The sequence below is a fragment of the Sebastes fasciatus genome, chromosome 23, assembly GCF_043250625.1.
Source record: "Sebastes fasciatus isolate fSebFas1 chromosome 23, fSebFas1.pri, whole genome shotgun sequence".
Classification (NCBI taxonomy): domain Eukaryota; kingdom Metazoa; phylum Chordata; class Actinopteri; order Perciformes; family Sebastidae; genus Sebastes; species Sebastes fasciatus.
In genome coordinates, this window is record NC_133817.1 from 9731378 (window position 1) to 9757200 (window position 25823).

Here is a 25823-nt window from a genome sequence, read left to right on the forward strand (position 1 = left end):
GAATACTCCACTACAAGTGAAAGTCCTGCAAAATGTTCCCGGTCATGTTGCATTTTACTGCTGTAGATGTTTTTTAACTCCTTTATATCCTGTTGGCTAGTTTAATCTACAGCAATGCATCATGGTCTATAAGATCATCATGGGTTTGTAGCGTCGCTCTCCTGTTTTGAGCTGTCAAAGCCATCACGTATGTTAATGAAAGTGCTGTATTACAGCTGGAGTTGGACTTCTAGACACAGGTGAGTCTTTATATGCAGGTATGCTGTGTGTTATGTGAGCAGACGCAGAGCAGGAAAGCCCTGAAGCATGTGCTGCACAGCAAATACACTCCTCCACATGTCCTCTTCGTCTTCTCCTCACGAGTACAACATGTGCTGAGCACCACGCCAAGAATGTGCAAGTGCATGAAATAGCATTTAAGTTTAAAAACGGACACTCTCTCTCTGTCTTTCGCTTTCTCTGTCCATTTCCTGAACGGTCTGACAGGAATCCAAGTTTCCTCAAACCAAGGCAAGCTGAAAAGTACACTGTGAAGACAATTTCTTTTGGAAAAAAATAATTGCTGCAAACCAGCAAAATGTAGCACAATACAAAACATTTGCTCTATATTATGAAATATTAAATATGCTGTACCGATCATATGTATATTTCAGTTTCTAAACGTGTTTGTACTGTCAACCTAATTATTTGAATTACTGAGGAGATCCTATTAAATTTATTTTTGTCTCTGGATATTTATATATTTACTTTATTTTTTACTTTCATTTTACTCATTTATTTATTCATTATTTCTTTATTCATTTATTCATCTAATTATTTATTTATTTTTTCATTTTTAATTAATTTCTTTATTCTTTTATTTCTAATTTATTTTTGTATTTATCTATTTATTTATCTATTTATATTTTTGTATTTATTTATTCATTAATTTTTAATTCATTAATTAATTCATCTATTTATTTATCTATTTTTAATTTATTTATCTATTCATTTTATTTATTTATTTAATATGTATTTATTTATCTATTTATCTAATTATTTATTTATATATTTATTTATTTATTTTCCTTTTGTCAAAGTGTTTTCTTTACTTTTTCTTCTTCTTTTTGAGGTTATATTGTCATGTCATCATATTGTCGTGTTTGTTATGTGTATTTTGACTATATTAAATACATTTAAAAAATCTAGCAGACTCATAGTTTACATGGTTAATCAAACATCATTTGAAATCCTAATATTTATAATTTACCATTTACATTATGTAAAAGACTAAATTGAGCCAAACAGGAAGCATGATTAATGTAATCTGGATTGGGTTCTAAGAGAAAAACTGCAGAAGAAACAAATATATTGTTGATTGATGGCTCCTGTTTAAGTGCATGCTTTCCCTCTCCTGAAATAGATACAAGTCACGTCACACGTCTTTTATTACGTCAGGACGACGTCAAAAGGATTGTCGGCATTGATGCTCTGTTGTTATTCTAAAACCTGAGGAACTTGATTATGAAGCTTTCTAACAAAGAGAGAGACACAGCGAGAGAGAGAGGGAGATGTGAGGGATGTGTTAGTGATGAGAGAAGCAGACGTTTGAAGATGGAGGATCCCACATGTGCGACCGACTCTGAGAGTCTTTACATTGTTGTGAGGAATCTCAAGTCAACGAACCCCCCCGCAGAGAGAAAGTGAGAGTGAGACCCAACAAAGACTCCAGTCTGTTCCTCAGACTCAAACACTGCAGTCTTCATGCACCCCCCCTCCCTCACACACACTCACACACACATACTATTCATACTTTACTATATATAGAATATCCACTACGCTCACTAACAAGAGCATCTTAGTGCTGCTGCTTCACACAACCTGGCCTCTGTGTGCTGCAGGCTTCATATTAAAACACCTGGAGAGGAACTTTGGTTCAACTTTGAGCATCACAGTAACGATTATCGACTATTATCAACTATTTTGATAATCAATTTATCGGTTTACGTCATTTTTTTAAGAGAAAAAAAGTCTAAATTCTCTGATTCCAGCTTCTTAAATGTGAATATGTTCTGGTTTCTTTACTCCTCTATGACAGTACACTGAATATCTTTGAGTTGTGGACAAAACAAGACAGTTGAGGACGTCGTCTTGGGCTTTAGGGAAACACTGATCCACATTTTATAGACCAAACAACTAATCGATTAATCGAGACTATGAAAATAATCGTTAGTTGCAGCTCCAATCGATAATCATTTGATCAATAAAATTGTCATCAAAAGTTCCCAGAGTCCATGATGATGTCTTTAAAATGTGTGTTTTGTTAACCGACAAGTCAAAAACCCAAAGATATCGGTTTAAATCTAGGGATGCACCGATACCCGATCATATATCGGGCCGATACTGACTTAAATAGCTGGATCGGGTATCTGTGACAATGGGGCCAATCTATTAAATTCAGTTCTATGTTTTATATACTATATACATTATATACTGGAATTTTAATTCCTGTTTAAAAAGGTTTACACCACATTTGTATACATTTAATATTCCTTATATTCTAATTGTCTCATTTTTAACTTTAGTACTTATATTTCTTTAATTATATTGTAGCATTATATACATCATTTATTTCTATTTTCTTACATTTCTTTATGTTTATATAAGAGCAACTGTAACGCCCCCCGGGGTATTTCTGATTTCTGAAGAATATGTCATCTGAGTGGCGTATGACGTATTTGTTGTTACAAATTAGATGTACTTTACAAACGTAGTTTCCAGGAGACGAGGTTGAATATTTTGTGAACACGTTTGAGTCTAAAAGTTTGAGTTTTTGCCAGTATGCAGAGTAAATAGTCATGATAGGTTGCACACACACAGCATCTCCTCAGTCAAACTGCTTAAAAATGGCCTTTCGCCTTCAGTTATGTAACTTGAAGAAGTGTGTTCCAGTCATAAGTCTCTCTCTCTCTCTGTGTGTGTGTGTGTGTGTGTGTGTGTGCGTGTGTGTGTGTGTGTGTGTGAGGAGACGATGGGAGGGAGCGTTTGGGTTTACAGGGGAAAAATCCAGCTGGCTTGCAAGATGGGAATCAGACACCACAGAGGCCGACTGAGCCCTGAGACTCAGACAATACATACACACACACATAAACACACACACCTCTAGGAAAACCTGCAGACAGGTAAAGACTTGTGTTGTTAGATCTTCAGAGCATTCACCCTTTAAATGTCGGTCCTTTAAACGAGTCCTGAGGCTACAGTTCCTGCAGAATATCAGCAGAAAGTATCGGACAAGCGAGCTGCAGCTGCTGCTGTCGTCTATTACAGGAATATTTTAGGATTACAGGGAGAAATTACTGGAAGTTTTCTGCTGATCGACATTGTATTATGTGATGAGAACAAAGATAGATACATCTTCCACAGGGCTACAGAAGAAAATCACATAAATGGCAACAAAAAAAAGCAGTACAAGTTCAAGCTCAATAGCCAGCTGATTGGTCTGTTGTCAGGCTGTTAAATAGGAGTTATCAGTCGCTATAAGCTCCATAGATGTGGATCAATAGTCACAATGTTTCCCAAAGTCCACAACTCAAAGATATTCAGTTTACTGTCATAGAGGAGTGAAGAAACCAGAAAATATTCACATTTAAGAAGCTGCAATCAGAGAATTTTTACTTTTTTTTCTTTAAAAAACAATACTCAAACAGATTAATTGATTATTAAAATAGTTGGCAATACAAAAAATAGTTGACAATTAATCGATTAATCGTTGCAGCTCTTTAATTGCAGCCCTAGACTATATAATCCCAGACCAAACTGAGCACAGGTGGGTTTCCCCTCTCATATATCCCCTCCCCAGAGCTCATATCTTAACATTATTGTTCATATTAAAACTTTATGTCTGTTATTTTCAATACTTTGTCACCATTTCTGCTATAAATGTGTTTAAAAGAAAAGAAAAGGAGGCTGAGAGAAAAGTTGCATCCTGGACCTCAAGGCTCAAAATGTGAACGGAGAGCCGGGTACCACACACATCCCTCCTCCTCCTCCTCTTCATCAAACTGAGATTATTCTGATTATTTATCATCAGAGCCAATCACCCTGATCGATCAACACACATCCTCTAATCCTCCCTCTATAATAATAATAATAATAATACATTTTATTTATATAGTTCTTTTCTAAAAACTCAAAGGCACTTTACATAAATAAAAAGATCACAAAACAAGGACATCATAAAAAAACATATAAAACACACACGATATTGATGATATCTGATCGATCACTCACATTGGTGTACAGCACACAGTCTCCCTCCCCTGCCTCGGACAGCTCACTAAGGTTCCGGTCCCAGTGTAGAAACGGTTCAGTACTGTCCAGGATCTCCATGGTTTCTCTCCAGACTCTCTCTCTGCTCTTCTGGAAGGTTTGTTGTTGTTTTTGCGACGAAAAAAACAAGAGTGGGGGTGTTTTTGTTGCAATGCAGTCCGACTGGAAACTCCAACAACTCAAAGACAAGTTCCCAACAACTTTATAAAAGAGGAGAAACACTAATACTAGACTTTAGAGATGATAAATACTTATTGTGTCAGATTGAAGCTGTGTGTTGTTGTTGTTAATCATCTCGTCTCTGTGCTTCAGCTTTCTGCTGCTTCTCTCTTCCCTTTTCTTCCCTCCTCCTCCTCTTCTTCACAGCCCAGACACACAGGAATGTGTGGGAGGAGTCACACAGAAAAACACAGAAAATAGAGGAAATAGACTCAATTAATTCAATAAAATCAATAAAAGTGAGTCAGACTGTTGATATAAATGCAATATAATATATAAAGGGCATAAAATGTGAAGTGTTCCAGCTGTTCATGCTGTTCCAGCTGTTTATGACACTATTGTATCAAATACCTGCATTGACAAACTACAGTTTCCGGTTTTGAATTTCAAAATAAAGCTTCCCATTTCAGCCCCATTGCTCTTCAGTTTCTATACAAGATAAAGATTCAAGATTCAAGCCTTTTATTGTCATTGTGTAGTACAACGAAATTAGATTGTGACAATCCCATAGGTGCTAATGAAAAGATGATACAATAATTAAAAAAAGAGAGATAGTGCAATATAAATATAAAAAATATAAAAGATAATACAATATAAAATATAAAAATACAATCTGTATATTGATGAGATGACAGTTTTGCCAGATTATTGCACAAAGTGTCCATCAGATAATTATATAAGTATTGCACAGCATCAGATAATTATTGCACGAGTGATCAGCATAAGTAAAATAAAAATAAAAACAGCACATTTTAAATGATAGAGCCTACTGAAGGAAACTTTAAAAAAAAAAGTGTTGATCAAAATCAGATAAAGATATCTTTTTGGTATATTTTGATCCAAGTAATAATAATTAATTAATAATGAAATAATAAAATAATGATATTTTTATGTGTGTGTATTATGATTATAATTTTAGTATTTTTTTTTAAATTTCGTCAGTTATCCGGTGAAAATGTAATTACTGTAAATTACTTTATTTATTTATTTATTTTGTTATAAAGAAAATGTACTTGCGCCCTCAAGCCACAAGATAAAGTTAAAATAAAAATAAAAAACCTACTGAAGGAAACTTTTTAAAAAGAAATGGTCAATCAAAATCAGATATAAATATCTTCTTTTTTTTACTTTTTGGTATATTTTTATCCAAGTAATAATAATAAATTAATAATTAAATAATATAATAATTATCTTTTTTGTGTGTGTATTATGATTATAATTTTAGTAAATTGTTTTGTTGATTTCGTCAGTTATCCAGTCAAATCACTTTATGTATTTACTTATTTTTTCACTTTATTTTTATTTTTAATTTATATATATATATGTATATATATATTTAAATATATATATACATATATATATATATAAATATATGTATATATATATATTTAAATATATATATACATATATATATATATACATATATTTATGTTTTATATTATATATACATAATTACATATATATTTTTATTATTTTTTTTATTAATTTTTTTATTTGTTTTATTTGTTTCACTTTATTTATTTACTTATTTTTTTTATTTAAAAAAATGACTTGCGCCCTCAAGCCTGTTAGGGATTATTTTTGAGCTTTTATTTTTAAATCCACTCCACCCATTTCCGGTCTCACCCTGGTTAATTCCTGGTTAATGACGTATCTTCTTTAAACTGAATCCACAGGTTTCCCCACAACTCTAAGCCCCGCCCACATCCAGCTGCCTGACCAATCAGATCACTCCTCTGTTTAAAGCCCATTCGACCGAGCAGCTCTGCACATAGATATAAAATACTAGATGAGACATGTTCATCTGACCTGGGTCCAGTTTTAAACTTTTATATTGTCCTTATAACCCTTGTATTTATACCAATACATCAATATTGTTTTTCAATATTCAATATTGTCTTAATGTGGTATTTTTGAGGGATTATTGGTAATTTTTTATCAATTCTCAAGTGGTAAAAAATGGTTAAATTTAGCACCGAATCTGTGTAACAATTGGTATCAATGCAAAAATTGCAATTTATCAGACACAAGAGAGCATGGGAATGGCCATCATATACTTCTATCATAATTTCCTAAGCCTTGATACACTTTCACTATTTATTTTAATTAATTAATTCATGTTTCAACTTGACACACAGTGCTGCATCTCAAATTAATCTCCCAGCTTTCAGATGATGAACACCCCTTCTATGTGACATCTACTGTTGACCTGCTATCTCCCCCTAAAAAAGACAAAAACTGGACTATTATGGGTCTCAGAGGGTTAACATAACATGTCTTTGGTATTCTGAACATACTGTATCCGTAGCTTATACCGACAAGTACAGAAAAGTTTAAGTGTACTTGGCAAGTATACAGAAAAGTCCAAGTATATTTGGCTTATACTGAAAAGTACACAGAAAAGTACATTTGTCTAAGTGCTAAACGAACTGTACTAACAACTAACAGTACTGTATACCTAGAAGTTCACTTCATATCATAGTAGCAGTACAAAATATGTAATGTAAACTAATTGTGTACTCAACGTATATTTAAATTATACTTTTATAAATTAAAGTGGGCCAATTTAGTCCCAAGAAGTATTGAAGGAGTACACTGACAAGAATACTACAAGTAGTAGTCTTGTTTTATATCTATGCTCTGCATAGCTCTGAGACTTTAACTGACAGGTGACGCAGCCAATCAAAAAAGACTTTGAGACATCCTGCAACCAATAACGTTAGGCCAAGAATACCTTTGACTTAAGCCCGCCCCGTCACAGAAACAGCCAATCAACGTCCACTAATGAAATTATAAGAATTAATTAAAAAATATTTGCATACACTTCCATAAAATACTTGTTTATATAGTTTCTATGCAACTTTTCTCCTCTATAAAGTGCTTTGTAAGTGAATTCAGGAGCAATTATTAACACTGGGAGGTTAAATCATACATGCTCTGACTGTAGAAGATGAACACAAATGTGACAAAAACAAATAGTCTGGGGAACAAAAAGGTCTATTATAGGAAGCATTACAGAGAAATGAAGCAGCAGTGGTAGAGGTGCTGCCCAGGAAGGAAATGAAAAACAGATACGAGTGATAACAACTGACAAGAGAGTGACAAAGCAGAAAACAGAAGATAAAACATCAAATAAACATCAAATACATACATTAATGTCCGGGTATAACTATGCACAAGTCAGGGATGTGAACAGGGGAACAAAATGCAGGAGAAACAGGGGGAAATGACGAATTTAATTGAACGTGATTCCTCTAAATTTGCATGCCGGTCTGTTTTTTTTGTGCATATTTCTCTCCAGTTGAGCAACCTTCATTCACGAGAGATTTGCATGAAGAGAAGTGCAAGAAAGACAGCTGACATTTAACACAGAGACAAATCCCATGAAATGACAATCCCTCTGCAGCTGCACATAATTCCCAACAATCATATATGAGAGCGATGATCTCGCAGGACAAATTACGGCCACCAGACTGGTCGCTTCCTGATTAATCGTCTTCCTCACCAAGACACTGTTTCTGATTCACTGAGTTTAAAGAAGAGGTCGTCTTAACTGACGCAAAGAAGAAAAACTATAAAGAACTTTTGTCCATGATCCTCAACACAGGTAAAAGTTGCTCTTAACAGAGCTACAACTTCAGTCTTCAGACACAGTTTTTCAGTGTATTTTACTAAACACGCAAAAACTGAACCCTTGTAACGGTTATGTACAAGAAGCATAATCATATTCATAATCAGTAAGTGTATTTCTGCTTCTGCAGGAGGCTCCAGAGTGTCGCAGCATATTCTGTCCCCCCCTTCTCTTTGGGTCAGTCAGTTTCATTACTAAAAGGGGGCGTTCAGTCTCGTTTTTGTATGAATACAAAAATAAGTTGTTTTGTTGTTGTTGAGAGGAGACGAAGAGGAAAACGCTTCAGGTTCTGTCTCGGATGTTGTCGCTCAGGAAGACGATGTTGTCTGGAAGAGAGGAAACAAATCATTTAACTAAACGAACATGAGAAGAATCTCCCGAAAGGCCCTGACACACCAAGCCAACGGTCGGCCGTCGGACAGTTTGGGGTCGTCAGCCGTCAGAACGTACATTTTAACTGGCCGTCAGCTGTAGTCTTTGCGGTGTGTTCAAATGAGACTCGACGGCCAAAACAAAGGCGACGCAACAGTCGGCCTTCATCGACGCTAGTTCTTTGATGTCGGGTTTGGTGTGTCTGGGCCTTTAGTCAGTTAGACATAAAAACATGAGCAAATAGGATTGAAAAATACAGTAGTTACCCTTAATTTAACCCTAACTTGTAACTTCAGACATGAGACACAACACAAAGAGGTGCATGTTGTTGGATAGAAGCTTGTTTGTTGTCTGACCTGCGATGATGGTGGTGGCCTGGCGTCTGACCTGGTTCTTGTCCGTATATTCTCCGTAGTCCAGTTTCCCCTCCACTAGAATCCTAGACCTGAAAGAGAGACTCAGGATCAGTCACATGAAGGTTCCTCTATTAGGAGTTTTTTGTTGGCTGAGGTGGACTGTAATGGTTGATACATTTGACAATCCAGAAAAGACATAAATATATAATAATTATTTGCATCCCCAGTTTATGGTTTTATACGTTATGATGAAACACTCAGTCTAGATTCCTAACGGACAGAAAACAGCAGCTGTGATCAGCTTAAATTAGCGGTTCAGTAGATCATCCAGAGAGAAGAAGTTTTTATGGATGTTTTCAGTCTGTATTACTGTTATGAAAACTTCCCCACAGGAATCCTCTGTAACTTGAAATAAATTTAACCTTCGCTGCTGTTCTTTGTGAGGAAAAAAAAAAATAGATGTGTGCAGCCACTTTTAAAGCTTTTAAGATGCCGAAAATATACATTTTGCATAGAGCATCACTTTCAGAGACGCAGCGGTCCGACCACAAAACCAGAACGCCCCGGAGAGCATTTGTTGCATGTCATCTCTCCGCCCACAACTTCCTGTCTGACGGTCTATACTATACTATCAAAAAAAAGTAAAGAAAATAAACAAATGTATTGGAGGTGTAGTCCTCGGCCCGTACCCTTTCTTGACGTACTGGTAGGCCACATCTCTCAGACCGGGTTTGAACACGGACACGCGATGCCACGTCGTCTTCTGACTGATGTCACCTGGAGTCACAAAACAGCAGCACATAAATCAGCCTCATGGACAATAGTTCACGCTCCACGTCGGGGTCCATCCCTCCGTGGCATCACCCTGTCGTGTTGTTTCTTTCACAACAATGACCGGCTCGCTGTACATTATCCCTTACATGTCACTTTTTAACAATGAATGTCTATATGTATTTTTAATATTATCTTTGGCACATTAAGTGTCATATTTATTGATTTATCGAGTCATTTATTTATAATTTTTTTTTATTTTGGCGGGTTCAGTTTTCCATAGAACGATGCATTATGGTTGGAGATGAATACTTCAGGGACAGTCAGACATTGTGCCTAATCTGTGCTGTTTTAATCCACCTTCACATGCTGTTTATGGTCATTTAAATCCTTAAAATCCAACAATAATGCAGAATGTGTTCACGCTCATAGAGACTGAAGTCAGGTTGTAACACTGACCTCTAGTGGCAAAATATGACAAGGACAATTTACAGCTGATGCAACAGTAATTATAATATTTTACCTTATTTAAACATCAACTCCAAAGCTAAGTAATTCTTTTTTAGCTCATTATAGAAATAAGTCCTTTAGCTGCCTTAAATTATTTACTTTAGGTCAACCCAAACAAAGTTTTCCTGTGTGTTTATCGCTAAAATAAACACACAAGCAATTTGAATGGTTTATTTGGCACAAGAATTTCCTCAGTCCGTTAAAAGGAGCACGTTTATGTGAAAGATTTTAAAAATCGCCAAGTTTGGAATTGGTTTTCACTGGACAGCGACATCAAATAAATGTGTGCACCTTCACCAACACAGTTCTTGGAGGAAAAACGGTCACACTGACATGTCAAAAGGATATTTCAGCCACAACCCTGAAGTGCAAACAGACGGATTTATTTATTCTGCTGTTGTCCTTCAGCAAGTACATAACATAACAAGTGTCTGACGAGAAAAACAAGATAGGAAGGTCAGGCCGCTCTGAATTGCAGATTCAGTGACTCCCAAGACAAATGTGGTGGGAAAATAAATACAATATGTATTATCTGTTATAGATTCAAAGGTATTCAAAGCTTCAGGACAGTGCCGCACTACTGTACACACAGTGATATACATTATTATTATTACATACTTATATATATATAAACAAAAAACAAAAACAAAGCATTCAAATACTGATTTGGAGGTCGATTACCATGGCAACAGTCAAAGTTTTGAAGCCCAGAGTTTACTTGTAATGATATGTGCTTCATAAAAGACAGTTTTTGAGTGTCACATTGTTGACATTGTACCTGTTGGGCTCGTCTCTCCGTCTCCAGAGCGCCACATTTCATTGGTCGCTAACGAGAAGATGGTAACCGGGTTACGACCCTCCACTTGTCTCATCACCGGGTCCTGACCCACTCGGCCTAACAGCTGCACACGGTTTATCGCTGGAATAAAGACACGGAGATCCACATTATTAAACATTAGAGATGGATAGGTTTACTTAATGAGAGAGAGTCGAGGATGTATAAGAACGTTTACTCACATCTCTCCAGGATGAGGTTGGTGTCTGTGCTGCTGTATCTCACCACCTGTCTGAAGATCTGTGGAGGGATGAGATCAAATAGTTACTTTACATTTAAGTGTTTTTATCCCTTTCTTCTCATCAATTCAGATATTTATATACTTTGGATATACAATGCAATAAATAATAGCTAAGAATTTCAATTTATGGCTTAAAATTGTGTCTGCAAGTCTGCTCAATAAAAACAACATCAATAAACTCTCAGTCGATGCTACGAGTGCTCAGGATCATCTTTCTATAAGTGTAGCTAGATGAAAAGAAAATATATCCAGTGCAACAGTAATAAATCATGTTTTGCTCACCTGTGCTGAGGCACTTCTCAACATCTTGTCTGTCTTCCACACACAGCTCTGGGAACCTTTAAACAGACTGATCTGAACAACAAAGAAGGCAGAAAATCCCATGTATAAATGTCATCTTTAAGGCAGCAGAAATGTATACAAGCTTACAAAATTAAACTATATAACGAAGGTGAACTATATCAGGGAGGGTGGGCTTTTATATTTACCCAAATTGATATAAGAAAAGTAATCATATAGTTCACCTCTCTAACAGTTTGAACAAAAAAATAACATTATAACCTTCATAAATTGGAGGATTTATAGGACTGTTGTACTAGTTTTAACTAGTTGTAACAAAGCTGTTAACTGTGTGTATAACACAAAAGCAGTAAAATTATTAATGAAAAGGTAAAAATATCTGATTAAAAATATTTGTACATTGACTTTGTGTATTTGTTTATATTATGTTTGAAAATATATACAGTATGTATACGTGTATTATTATTACTAATATTATTTTACCCATGCTGTGGTTTATGTGATCATTTTATTTATTATTTGTATTTATTTATGTTTTAGTATTATTCTTTATTACGATATAAAACTATATATATATATATATATATATACACACACACATATATACGTATATACATACATATATATACACACACATATATACGTATATACACACACATATATACGTATATACATACATATATATACACGCACATATATACACACATATATATATATATATATACATACATTAATACATATACACATATATATATATACACATACACATATATATATATATATACATATATATATATATATACACATACATATATATATATATACATATATATATATATATACATATATGTATATATACATATATATATATATATACATACATATATATATACATATATATATATATATATATATACATACATATATATATATACATACATATATATATATATATATAAGTACATATATTTACACACATACATACATATATATATATATACACATACATACATATATATATAACACACATACATACATACATATATGTATATGCATACATATACATATATGTATGTGTGTATATATATATATATATATATAAGTACATATATTTACACACACATACATATATATATACACACATACATACATATATGCATATAACACACATACATACATACATATGCATACATACATACATATATATGCATACATATACATATATATATATATACACATATATATATATACACATACATACATATGCATACATATACATATATATATATACACACATACATACATACATATATATATACATATACATATATTATTATCATACAGTGATGTTTACTTGTTCTATGTGCTGTAAAGTCGGTGTTTAAATCAGATTACAACACTATTATCTTTATGTAACCATCAGGCAAAGCAGCAACACAATCAACAGATTAGTGAATGGAGTCAGGTGAGATGACTGTTGCTACAGAGAGATCTGCTCAGGTTTCTGGGTCTGCAGACTATAGATATATAAAGCTGTTTTATATCCAGCTACGCTGAAAAATCAAACATGTGAACGTGGATCCAAAGTCACAGCAGCAGTGAGGCTTCAGGATCTCCCGCCATGAGGATGAGAACAGGAAACACATCTTTAAAATCAACCTTTTCCACCACGTGTTCTTGTTTACATGATACAGCAGGTGAACAGCAGATAGACGGTGGTGTGTTGGTAGGAAACGGTGACAAGAGTTTGCTAGAAGAAGGACAAAGTAGCTTGTTTTAAAACTCACCAGGTGGATGACTTCACAACGCTCAGATGAGACTTCTGTAACCTCACGCTGTTTCCGGTCCGTCACCAATACAGGTCCGACAACCTACCGGAAGTCGTTAAAGTTCCGCTTCGTAACTTTTTTTTATTTATTTATTTAGAAAGTTCAATACAATAGTTACATTAACATGTTAAAAAAATGTATTGAATATATTTCATAGTATAGAAATAAAAAAATAATTACAACAAATCAAATTAAATGTAAGGAAAGGAAAATAAATAATGGTCAGGTTACATTATTGCCAAAGCGAAATTACATATTAATGAATAATTATATTTCACAAGAAATAATCACAATCACAATATACCAAATATACATTTTAAATATACATTATTTTACAGATGTAGTTAATCAGTTAATATGTGATATTTTGCAGCTAATATTGCACATTGATTTTGCTCCCCACATAAGTACGGTAGTTTCTGAGGATCGGGGAGATGGATGAACTCAGGACATATGTTATTTATTTTTCAAAGAAAGCATCTCTCACATCCTTTTATTTTTCACAGCACAATCAGAAGTGACATTCTGTCTCCACCTCTCTTGTATAACAATGTGAACACAGCCTGGCCTCCCTAGGTAGTCTGTTCTGCCTGTGACGGCCTGTTTCTATGGTCACACTGTGTCCACTCAGTCTGTACATTATCAATGTTTGTCTAAATTTAATATCAGTCACAGTGGTCAGGTACTCTGCCACCGTGTAATCTCTGTTTAGGGTCAAATTGAATTCTAATTTATTTTGTGGTTTAGTTCCAAAATTTGATATAATTTTCTTTTTGTTTTGAGATGATTTGGTTGTGCCAGATTGTTTGGTGTCTGTCCTGAAAACCTGGTGTTGGGGGGCAGAGCTTCAGGACTAGTGAGATTTTATTCTGTACTTCATGTTGTGACTCATGGTATCTTAAATTTGTGAATTTAAGCCAATTGATTACCAACATCACTATAGCCGTTGTAATCCTGTAGTTGGTGCAATGTGATTTCAGCCATAGAAAAAAAAGTTCATTATTATTATTAAAGTCATTTTCATTTAGACTTTTGTTACCTTTAAATTCTCTAACAGATTATTTTATAATTTGATTTTAAGGCTTTTGATTTTTATTTTGTGCCTTGCGTGAAGCTATAAAGGTTTTTACCATATTATTATTATTATTATTATTTACCCCAACAATTATTGTAAAACACTTTCCATGAGTGCTACTATCTATATTATTATTGATCACCTTAGAACGTTGATTATTGGGATCTAAATGCAGATGATTAACAGGTGCAGGTGTGATAAATTCATAACGTGATTTTCTTGCGTAACAATGACTGCTCTGATCTTGTTGGAGGACCTTGCCCACTGACCTCTGGCCCAGTGACATTTCACACCTTCAGTTTATTCTCTAACTTTATTAACAAAGCAATATGTATATACAACAACCAACAAAACTGATTGTACAGGGATGCAGCCAGTGGGAGTAAACAGAAATATAGTATTTTTAAGATATCAAATCAAATCTAACAACACATTGTACAAAGAAAATATAATTTTTGTCCATCTAATTGCCTTAAAAGATACATGTAAATGTCCTTTTCCTGTAGCTGGATCAATGTTTAAAGTCCCCCCAGGTGATAAGTAACCCACAACGGGGTGGGCTCAACATGCTATAGGAGGGATTGCTGCGAGGAGAAATCCCCTCAAGTATGTAAGAGAGGGTTTAAAGTTCACCACACAGCTCACGTGCACTAGCAGATTTCTCTGAGCCCTCGTGGACTTGTTGGGAACGAGCCTCAAACTCTGTGAGTCCTTTTGGTGAAACTGTTTTCTGACACTATTTTCATTTAAAAACTGGTCCAAACATGTATTTGTATGTAAATAGTTGATTTAAAGTGTTGAACCTACAATGAATTTAGCTGCTGGATTGACACCATGTTGTGGAGTTTAAAGTCTAAATGCACACAATCATAGGAAATATGGCAAAAGACAAAATTGAGAATGTATTGTTTATTTAAGAAAGATTACAAATGTGAAAAATATGTTAATGTAATTAATCTAAAAGTAAAAGATCACTCTGTGCACAGTTAAGATGTGGTACCACTACGCTGGAAGATACAGAGGTGTGACTAATGAAAGAATTTGTAATCAAATGCAACATACACAGTAATACTGCAGTAATATATTAGTCCGAAAACATCAAATATGATGGTAAAAGACTGACAGGGAACATTTTACTGCACAATGAGTACTTAGTAGTTTATAGGTTTATGCTTTGCTGATAATACTTTTACTTAATTAAGGTTTTGAATGCTGTAACAAAGTATATTCACAGTGCGGTATTAGTACTTTTACTTAAGTTACGGATCTGAATTCCACTACTGCTTTTAGAGTATTTCATTTTCTGCTACTTTAAACTTTTAGAGCCAATATTGTATTTTTTACTGCATTACATTTATTGATGATTTTAGTTATTTATTTGCAGATTCTGATTAATAATACAAAATTTAATCCACACATAAATGATGATGTAATATTCTAAAACTTTATTGACCCCTGGGGGAATTCACAAGCTACCCAGCAGTATATAAAGTGAAATTAGCTCCTCTTTCAACAGCTGCACATTAATGCATCAATAATAAAACGGGTACTGTTACGATTGTTTTTTTAAGTATATTTTTATGTTAATACTTTTGTACTTTTTACTGTACTAAAATGCTGAATGCATGACCTTTACTTGTAACAGAGTATTTCTAGTAAAATATCTGAGTACTTCTTCCACCACTGTTTTTAAATCACAGATTATGTTACATTTAAATATGACATAAAGTATAACTGAGCCTGGTCGGTTTATAGGATTTATGTACAACTAATGGGCTTTTATTTATTTATGTGGCTGCGACTCCGACGCTGCAGTTTCCTGTGGTACCTAAACACACCAGTGTGGCTTTAAATCACTGCATTGTGTTCATGATACCCAAACCGAAAGTAGTTTATAGCTTCTAAAACCGACTTGCTTTATGTTTAAAGTTTATGAATCTGACTTAAACGTTGAAGATGATCTTTTTTAGCGTTTCGTCGTTGTTGTTGTTCTTTTACATCTCTGAAAGCTGGAGGACGTGTATTTTAACCAATAGGACATGAACGCAACGCATTCCTATGCTCATCATCACTAGGCTGGTCTATAAAGCCTGGAGCACACAGCGCGCTTCATGCTCGCGTGACGGCAACGTCGCGTGTTATTTTTTATTTCGGTGTCCATGTTAACAGGTTAGAGTGGACACACTGCCCGCATGAGACGCGCGTCAGACGCGGGTCTATTTTATAGAATAGAAGGCTCGCCTATTTTACACGCGAGCCGCGTCTCCCAACAGCAACAGACAGTGAGGGTGATCTATTGACAGTATATGAACATCATACCAGCAAGATTACTACAGTTTCCATGTCTAGACATCTGTAGAATATGTCACTGGCCATCAATATTTTACACTTCCTATCTAGATTTCAAAATAAAAGGCCTCTAGCGTTTTTAGTGCACAGAATCATGCATTCGTTAACACAATGCTTTTATTCTGAAATACTCTAAATAAAGCAGTTGTCTACTTGCAGGTTTCCATCAAGTTAATATAGTACAGGCTTTTAATTTGGTAAACACTGTAGTAGTCATAGCAGAAACCCTACATATGCTATACATACAATAGACTGGGTTAATAGGTTATAAGAACATCAGGTGATAGTTGGCAGTATTTTTCCGATTCTCTCTCTCAACAAACACCACGTAACTTTATTGTTCTTTCTTTTAGAGGTGTTATTTAATAATAATTTTCGTTTTCTAAAGGTTAACAAATAACGAAACTGTTTATTTTGCTTTGTTTTATAATAATAAAAAAATAAACACTTTACTTATATTTATCATTCTGAAATACTTCAGGTGTTTTTCTCCATCAAGGCCCAGTTCAGCAACACGGTGGTGAAAAGCTGAGATGTCGGAACATCAGCATTTATAATGTAAATTGCTGTCCCGCCCCAGATGTAAATTAAGTCGTTTTCGATAAAAGCCGCAACCTGGAATGCTGTAGAACAGGAACCCGAAACCCCCTGGAAATGTTGTTTAAAACTGTGCCAGTCAAAGTGAAGAGGGATTGCTGTAGGCTCTCTCTTACTACTAATGTATTTATTTATTTTTTTGTATTAATATATAGCCCACAGAAATCCCTCTTCACTGTCAATGAAGAGGGATTTATATATATATATATATATATATAGCCCATAGAAATCCCTCTTCACTGTCAATGAAGAGGGATTTATATATATATATATATATATAGCCCATAGAAATCCCTCTTCACTGTCAGTGAAGAGGGATTTATATATATATATATATATATATATAGCCCATAGAAATCCCTCTTCACTGTTAATGAAGAGGGATATATATATATATAAATCCCTCTTCACTGACAGAAAAGAGGGATTTATATGGGCTATATATTAATATTTATGTATGAATTTATTTGCTTGTTTTTAATAATATTTACAAATTACCACACAGTTCTTACCCTTTTTTGTCTTAAATAAATATAAATCACATTTATTATGAAGTTAAATGGCCATTAAAAGGCAAACTATGTAGAAAGAAAGGGCTGTCAGCAACAGCAAAAACACAGCTGACAGGTAGCTCCGAGACGCTCCCGAGACGTGGGTAACTCGCGTCTAGTGTGAACACCCTAGGTGGGCATGACGCGGCCACGACGTGACGCTGCCGTCAGGCGAGCCTGAAGCGCGCTGTGTGGCCCGAGCGTGAGTATTCAAAGTGCTAACAGTTGATGTCTCCTTTGTAAAAGTGTGTCTTCACCTGCCAAAGATGAGTCTGATGAAGTGTGTGAGCTTTACTAGAGGTACACTGCGGTCAGTGTACTTTACTACTCGACAACTGCAAGTATCTGGTCATCATACCTGCCTCAGGTTGGTACTAGTACACTTTGACTGAAAAAACTTCACAATCAAGATGACAGGTAAAGCAGTTAACTACTTTAAAAAGTCCTGCAAGTAAGTTACAGAAGTACTGGAAACAAAAGGTAAACTATCTAAAGTAAAAATACGAATTTTCCATAATAAAAAATAATAATATAGGGTTGAAGGAATTTTCCCAGTGCAATATGTGTTTTATTTTTATTTTTGCAATTTTGCAAATTACTTAATTTATCCTGAGTTTAGTGCTATATAAATAAAGATACAATAAAGAAAAATGTGAACATGGTGGTTATATGTTATAATATGTAACTGCTACTTTAATGTTGGTCAATGTGAAGCTAATTTGAACTGCTTTATATACTTTTGGGGTATTTATCTGTAACAGTGGTGGACTCAGGCTGTCTGAAGGGCAGGGGCGAAAAACAATAATAAAGGTTCTCTAGCATGTAGGGCACTGCATGTTTTGCATGTCATGTTTTCTCAATTTTAATGCCACCCTAAAAGGCACCGCATCTCGTTTTCTCTACTGAGAGGGCACCCTAGAGGGCACTTCATCACGTTTTGGGAGGATCTTTTAACACCCATGCTTTCAACAATCCTTGAAGAACTATATGTATAATGATCTTCCTTGTTCGCATTCATCAAATCATTAACTTATAAAATCAATCACTCCCGCCTATCATAATCAGTGGTTGAGGAACACTTGGTTTTGTCTGACTTGATAAAACGTAACACGTGCACGTGTTTGCATTTCGCTACAGACGATCATCCACCATGTCCCACACCGTCCCTCCGATTCTCTCTGTTGCCCCCTCTCGAGCTCTGGTCGATGAGAAGTTCAAGGTGGTGGTGGAGAATCTGCCTCCAGGATCTCCTGTAACACTCCACTCCCTCCACCACTCTGAGGACAAGGACTACTGGGAGGCCTATGGACACTACATCAGTGATCACAGAGGAACAGTGTCTCGTGGGTTCTCTTCCTCTTTTATCTCCTCAAACTGATTTTCAAATTTTACAATGTGTTGATGCCTGAAATCGACGGTGTGCAGTGAGGACAAGTGGCCTCATGCTAAACACCTCAGATGTCTGTGCTTCACTTTACAGCTGATTTGTTTGTTCGATATTTTGTATATTTTGTTTTGTTGACATTTTAATGCTTTTGTAGTTGCAGAGGATTTGAGTTTTGGGGGAACGTACACGGGAAAAGAAGCCATGGGTTTGTTGTGGAGTATGCGCCCCGTCCCAGGCAGCCGCAAAGGTCTCAGGTAAGTTCTGTGAAGCTGCAGACTAGGCTAGAGGCTCCAGGCTACATTAGCCACCACCAGCATAACACACCTCGAATCTCTTTACCTGTCAGGTTGAGAAAGATGAACATCTGTAGCCCCCTGCTGGTCAACATCTCGGTCTACAGTGGACATGTAGAAGAGGGCTTCAGGGAGCAGGCTCCTCTGGCCTCGTCGCTCACAGAGAGATGGTACATGGGTCCAGGTGTCCAGAGGATCGAGATCAAAGAGAAAGGAGTGCGAGGGACCCTGTTTATACCTCCAGGTACACCTGCATCACCTGAAAAACATATTTCCTCCGCTTATCCTTCTTTTGTTGGTCTTTAAAGTTCATAATCTGTTTCTCTGTGCCTCAGGTCCAGGACCCTTCCCCAGCCTGTTGGATATATGGGGGGGTGGTGGAGGACTGTTGGAGTATCGTTCAGCCTTGCTGGCGTCTCATGGTTATGCTTCTTTGGCGCTGGAGTATCTCGTCCACGGAGAGCTGAAGTCAGCAGACATCGGGCTCAACTATTTTGAGGTTTGTGTTGCTTGATAATATACTAATAGTGCGAGCAAGGTTGCCGGAAGTAGGGGGTAAGAGGTGGGGATTTGGCTTCCTACTAGCCCGATTTTGCATCATGGTTGGTGTCATCCCATCGCAGGAGACCATCTTGCCAAGCCAAATTCAACAACGGGCGTAAAGTAGGGGGGGCCAATGGTCCTTTCGCCCCCCCCTTGCTTTGAACACAGCCATCTTCCAACTACACACCTAGTTTCGTGACTGCATCTTGCACATTTGTGACGCTATCACTGTGATAATATCTGTCCACAGACACACAGACATATAAACACCTGGCAAAGTACTTGAAAACCTCCTCTGTGGTAGTTCCTACTACAGTCTGTGTCTCCAGGACCACATTTTGTCATGATGACTCACAGACAGACAGCACAAGGTGAAAACAACACCAGCGTCGCTGTTGCGGCTGAAAACAATGTTTTTCTTTCTTCTTCATTTTCAGTTATCTACTTCTGCACAGACAGCGTTTAATATTGTCAAGGACCATCCTCAAGTGATCCCGGACAAAGTTGGACTTTTTGGTCTTTGTCTCGACTCGATTATGTCCATTTTGACGGTTGCAGAGAGCAGCGTTGTCAAGGCAAGTAAGAAATGCTAAATATGTTAGAGTTGCTTTTTCTTTTGTTTTGAATATGTGGCTGTTAAACCATGTGCCACGAAGGGCTGAAAGTTTTCTAGGTTCGACATTGAAAACCTGCAGAACTTTGGGCCCTGATAGCATACAGTGGAGAACCAGATGGAGGTCCAATGTCTTATGGTGCATCCTTGTGTTTTGTTCCAGCCTCGTTGTTGTGTTTGTGTTAGCGGCAACCACATTTATCCACGTGGGGAGACCCTCGGAGGACTCAATCAATGGTTGAAATCGTAGGTATTCTGTTATTCTGTCAGTAACATAAACACATTCCACAAAGTTTCACAGTTGGACTGATGTCATGGTGAATTATCCGTGATGGCAGGAATGCTCACAAGTTACGTGTGGATGAGAACAACCATGAGATATGGCGAGGTATGGGTCTACCGATTCCTGATGATCCCTCTCTGAAAGTAAACGTAAGTACATCAGCCTTTCATTAAAGTCTCATACAGACAATAGTTTCAAGTTTACGTGTAATGAAAATATCTGACATGGCGCCCTATTTTCATGGCTATCTTATCTATTACAGATTTGTGTTGATGTTGTTCCACTTTGCACCAGACAACAATATAATTTCTTCAAGATGATGTCTTAATTTGTTGAGTCCTCGTTATCATGCTTCACTGTGATTGGCTCAGCTGTTTCAGAGTTATGAAACTAGTGATGTGACTGGATGGGAGCGTATTTTCAATCTATGTTCCACTACGTTCCATTGTCTTCGAGGTGGGGAGAATAAACTGTCCAATGTTGTTGGTGAATGGCCAGGATGATCAGAACATAGCCACAGTAGAAGCTGCTGAGGATGTGAGCATACGCAAACACACACACACTTACCTCTGGCATACTATTTAGTATGCCAGAAAAAGATTTAGTATGTCCCAATACATAGTACGTCAAATGCAGTATGCCAAAAATACCAGAATGTCCTCCTACATCCGGTCGCATTTTGTAGTATGCAAGCCAGCATGCTTTTCTGACTATTCTGACCCACAATCCTCTTCGCAGCGGATATATGAGCAGGAGGGTCAAAGTTCAAGGCACACTATTATGACGTAGTATGTCCCAATTGTATGCATATCGCATGCAACAGTTCTAACTTTTTAAGGGCAGCTGCAGTATGTCTTAAACATAAAAAGAAAAAGCATGCCATTTGGAACGTAGCCCACGTTTTGTGCCATTTTGATTCGACCTTTGACCTTCAGATGGCCCAGATAATGCGTGCAGCAGGGAAGGAGCACCTGCTGACAAGACTTGAATATCCGGGTACTGGACATCTGATTGAGCCGCCCTACTCACCTCACTTCAGAGCTACTAACTTTATAAAGGATGGCAATGAGAAAGGTGAGTTCTGCTCCTTGGTGTTGTTCAACATAGATAGCAATCATATCACATCCATACTATTTTAGTATGGATGGTATAGTTTATTCTATTAAAAAGAATAACTACAGTCATAGCCTGCAGGTGGTGCAAGTGTTCATTATTATATCTTAAATGAATACTATTTAGGAACACTGTGGTGCTGATGTATTTTATTCGGCCATACGTATCCATTAAAACCCTCCAGCTGTGTTCATTTTAGGTTTTGACTCTCACTGTGTGGCAGAATCTTCTCTCAAACACAACATTGTGTGTTTCAGCGGTATTGCTGTGGGGAGGACAAACTAAACCCCATTCAGACGCTCAGGAAGACTCCTGGAATAAGATCTTGGCTTTTCTGCAGCAGCATCTGTACTCCAGACCAGCTCTCAAAGCCAAGATGTGAATACACCGGCACAGATCGCCCAGGAATCGCTAGGGGCGGCTGTTGCTGAGTGGGTCGAGGTCAACCACATTTATCCACGTGGGGAGACCCTCAGAGGACTCAATCAATGGTTGAAATCGTAGGTATTCTGTTATTCTGTCAGTAACATAAACACATTCCACAAAGTTTCAGTTGGACTGATGTCATGGTGAATTATCCGTGATGGCAGGAATGCTCACAAGTTACGTGTGGATGAGAACAACCATGAGATATGGCGAGGTATGGGTCTACCGATTCCTGATGATCCCTCTCTGAAAGTAAACGTAAGTACATCAGCCTTTCATTAAAGTCTCATACAGACAATAGTTTCAAGTTTATGTGTATACAAATTCACTTTTTAACATCCAACGTCGGATGAAAATATCTGACATGGCGCCCTATTTTCATGGCTATCTTATCTATTACAGATTTGTGTTGATGTTGTTCCACTTTGCACCAGACAACAATATAATTTCTTCAAGATGATGTCTTAATTTGTTGAGTCCTAGTTATCATGCTTCACTGTGATTGGCTCAGCTGTTTCAGAGTTATGAAACTAGTGATGTGACTGGATGGGAGCGTATTTTCAATCTATGTTCCACTACGTTCCATTGTCTTCGAGGTGGGGAGAATAAACTGTCCAATGTTGTTGGTGAACGGCCAGGATGATCAGAACATGCCCACAGTGGAGGCTGCTGAGGATGTGAGCATACGCAAACACAAAATACACCTGACAATGAAGTAGATGCAAGAACAGTCAAACCAGGATATTTGTGCAGAAGAAGTGAAGTACAAGCCCCTAGGAAGAGCGCCAGTCAGATGCCAATTTTCGTAGTGGCCAAACGGCGGTACTACAACTTCCATCTCTGACTGACTGAGCGGACGCTACTGCGTCAGCTCCATGGGTCTAATGGATGCGAAATATCGCCATTTTGGCATCATGCGCCACTGAGCAACTCTCATAGGTATGAACAGGGCCCCGCCTCCACCGCTGTGTCCAGTTTTCTTAATACATCCATGGTGAAGTAGAGCATAATCTATGATCCCCATTTGCACTGTTGTTTTGAGAAAAACAAGCAATTTAAAGACAGCATCTTGGAGTTTAAGAAACTGTGATGGCATTTTTTACCTTTTATTATACCCCTGAGACAACGTAGTCGGGGGTATATAGCGCTCTGCGTGTCCATCCTTCCATCCGTCCGTCCTTCTGTCCGTCCGTCCATTCGCGTGTCACACTTTTGTTTCCGGAGCAGAACTCGGAAAATATTTAACTTAGGAACTTCTAATTTGGTATGATGGTTGACAGTGTGGTCTAGTTGTGCCTTTTGGGGGTTAGAAGTCCTGGTTGCCCATTAGTTAATTAGTTAATGCCCATTAATTCCATTAGTTCCAAAATGGCAAAACCTTTGGCCCTACTTTAGTAGGGGTCAAGCAGTGAGCGGGGGTATGTGAGCCATGCTCACTTTTGCCTTGTTGGCCCAAGTGAATAAACTATTAATTGAGAAAAGGAAGGAAGGGCTTGTTGAATCACATGTTTTCTGATCTAGGCAGTCCACAAAAAAACTTTGTTTTGTGCCGTTTTGATTTGACCTTTGACCTTCAGATGGCCCAGATGATGCGTGCAGCAGGGAAGGAGCACCTGCTGACCAAACTTGAATACCCGGATGCTGGACATCTGATTGAGCCGCCCTACTCACCTCACTTCAGATCTACTAACTTTATAAATAATAGCAAAGAGAAGGGTGAGTTCTGCTCAGGCTTTGTCTTTGTTGCATTTATTCCCCTCCTTCTATCAGAGAAACAGATATTTTACTCAGTCCCTATAAAATTCTCCTATATTTCAACATACTGTATAACCGGTCCCACAGGATCTCTTGGACAAATTAACTAGAGCTCAATCACTAATAAAATTTGAGATTTTTTTTTAAAACGGATAACGATATAAGCTATTGGCAGATATTTTATGTAGGCCCAAATGTCTGATATTCAAGTGCCATTCACAAAAACTTCACTCATCATTCAAGACTCACTGTGTGGCAGAATCTTCTCTCAAACACAACATTGTGTGTTTCAGTGATAGTGCTGTTTGGAGGACAAACCAAACCCCATTCAGACGCTCAGGAAGACTCCTGGAATAAGATGTTGGCTTTTCTGCAGCAGCATCTGTATTCCAGCCCAACTCCCACAGACAAGATGTGAATGATTACACCGGCGCAGATCGGATGGGTTAAATGCAGAGGACGATTCTACTAATTTTTAAGTTTTAAATCAGTGTTGTGTTACGAGGTCATGTTCACTACATTAACACTGCCACATTTCACTGCCATGTTCATTGGATACTCACTATGATGACCGTGTGCCTTTCATCTGATGAATTGAAGTGCACAGAATATGTTGTTCTTTTGGGAGCGTTATTCATGTATTGTGATGATGGTGATTAGACGATGGTAGGTTAACATGAACTAATGTTTGGTTTATAATAATAATTCCATGAGGGATGGATCATGTAAATCACCAGACATGAAAATAAAAAATTCATTCATTCACACATATGCATTATGTCAACTGCAGCATGGATCACACAAATCAACGAACAGATTGTCCAGACATTTCAAAATGAAACTTCTGTAATATGTAAACTTGTTAATAAAGGAAACAACTGACAAATAATAGAAATAACTGTCTCGTTCAAGATATGGATCTTCATGGGAATATGGGGTTACGTGATCGCAACCAGCACAACAAATACATCCCAACAGGGGGAGCCACAACCCTTCCAGCCACAGAGTCTTAGTCTAATTGGAGTGCTTTCCATAATCTTTCCTTGTAGATTAATCTACCCAATAGTAGTAGTATAAAGTAGTATAAAGATTCAAGATTCAAATACCTTAAATATCTACAGCAGTAAAAATGCAACATACACATTAATGCAGCAGTTATTGTATGTATTTTCATAAACTACCCAGCATATATATATGCATATACAGTATATGGTATTTAAGAATATTTTGATGCAAATACTTTTGTACTTTTACTCAAGTAAAATTCTGAAATATAAATAAATTAAAATATATAATATAAGAATATATATATACATATATATATATATATATATATATATATACACACACACACATTTGTTTTGTATATATATATATATAAATATAATAAATTAAGTCACAGATTATGTTATGTTAAATTTTTCTAAATACATTTAACACTACCTGGTGTTCATTGGTTCCTCACA

At 36.6% G+C, this 25823-nt stretch overlaps 3 protein-coding genes across 3 annotated transcripts in view; 1 reads left to right on the forward strand and 2 right to left on the reverse strand.

Annotated features, from left to right (window-relative positions):
* The window catches only part of creb3l2 (cAMP responsive element binding protein 3-like 2), a 30473-nt gene extending 25711 nt beyond the window's left edge, over nt 1-4762 (reverse strand). The window contains exon 1 of the mRNA XM_074625867.1: nt 4270-4762. Within this exon, the coding sequence (XP_074481968.1) occupies nt 4270-4368 (99 nt within the window). The 5' untranslated portion in view covers nt 4369-4762. The remainder of the gene's footprint in view (nt 1-4269) is intronic.
* Nucleotides 4763-7506: 2744 nt separating this feature from the next.
* ssbp1 (single-stranded DNA binding protein 1) lies at nt 7507-13453 on the reverse strand. The gene is made up of 7 exons (XM_074625531.1): nt 13331-13453; nt 11526-11597; nt 11185-11242; nt 10946-11086; nt 9576-9663; nt 8887-8975; nt 7507-8484 (listed from the first exon to the last, which is right to left on the reverse strand). Exons 2-7 carry the CDS (start codon nt 11547-11549, stop codon nt 8441-8443), a joined length of 444 nt encoding a protein of 147 aa, XP_074481632.1. The 5' UTR covers nt 11550-11597; nt 13331-13453; the 3' UTR covers nt 7507-8440.
* A 4723-nt stretch (nt 13454-18176) lies between these two features.
* LOC141761676 (acyl-coenzyme A thioesterase 1-like) lies at nt 18177-25252 on the forward strand. The gene is made up of 11 exons (XM_074625213.1): nt 18177-18311; nt 19082-19287; nt 19486-19585; nt 19678-19868; nt 19960-20123; nt 20623-20742; nt 20944-21026; nt 21119-21212; nt 21520-21600; nt 24180-24318; nt 24651-25252. Exons 1-11 carry the CDS (start codon nt 18211-18213, stop codon nt 24773-24775), a joined length of 1404 nt encoding a protein of 467 aa, XP_074481314.1. The 5' UTR covers nt 18177-18210; the 3' UTR covers nt 24776-25252.
* Nucleotides 25253-25823: the final 571 nt, after the last annotated feature.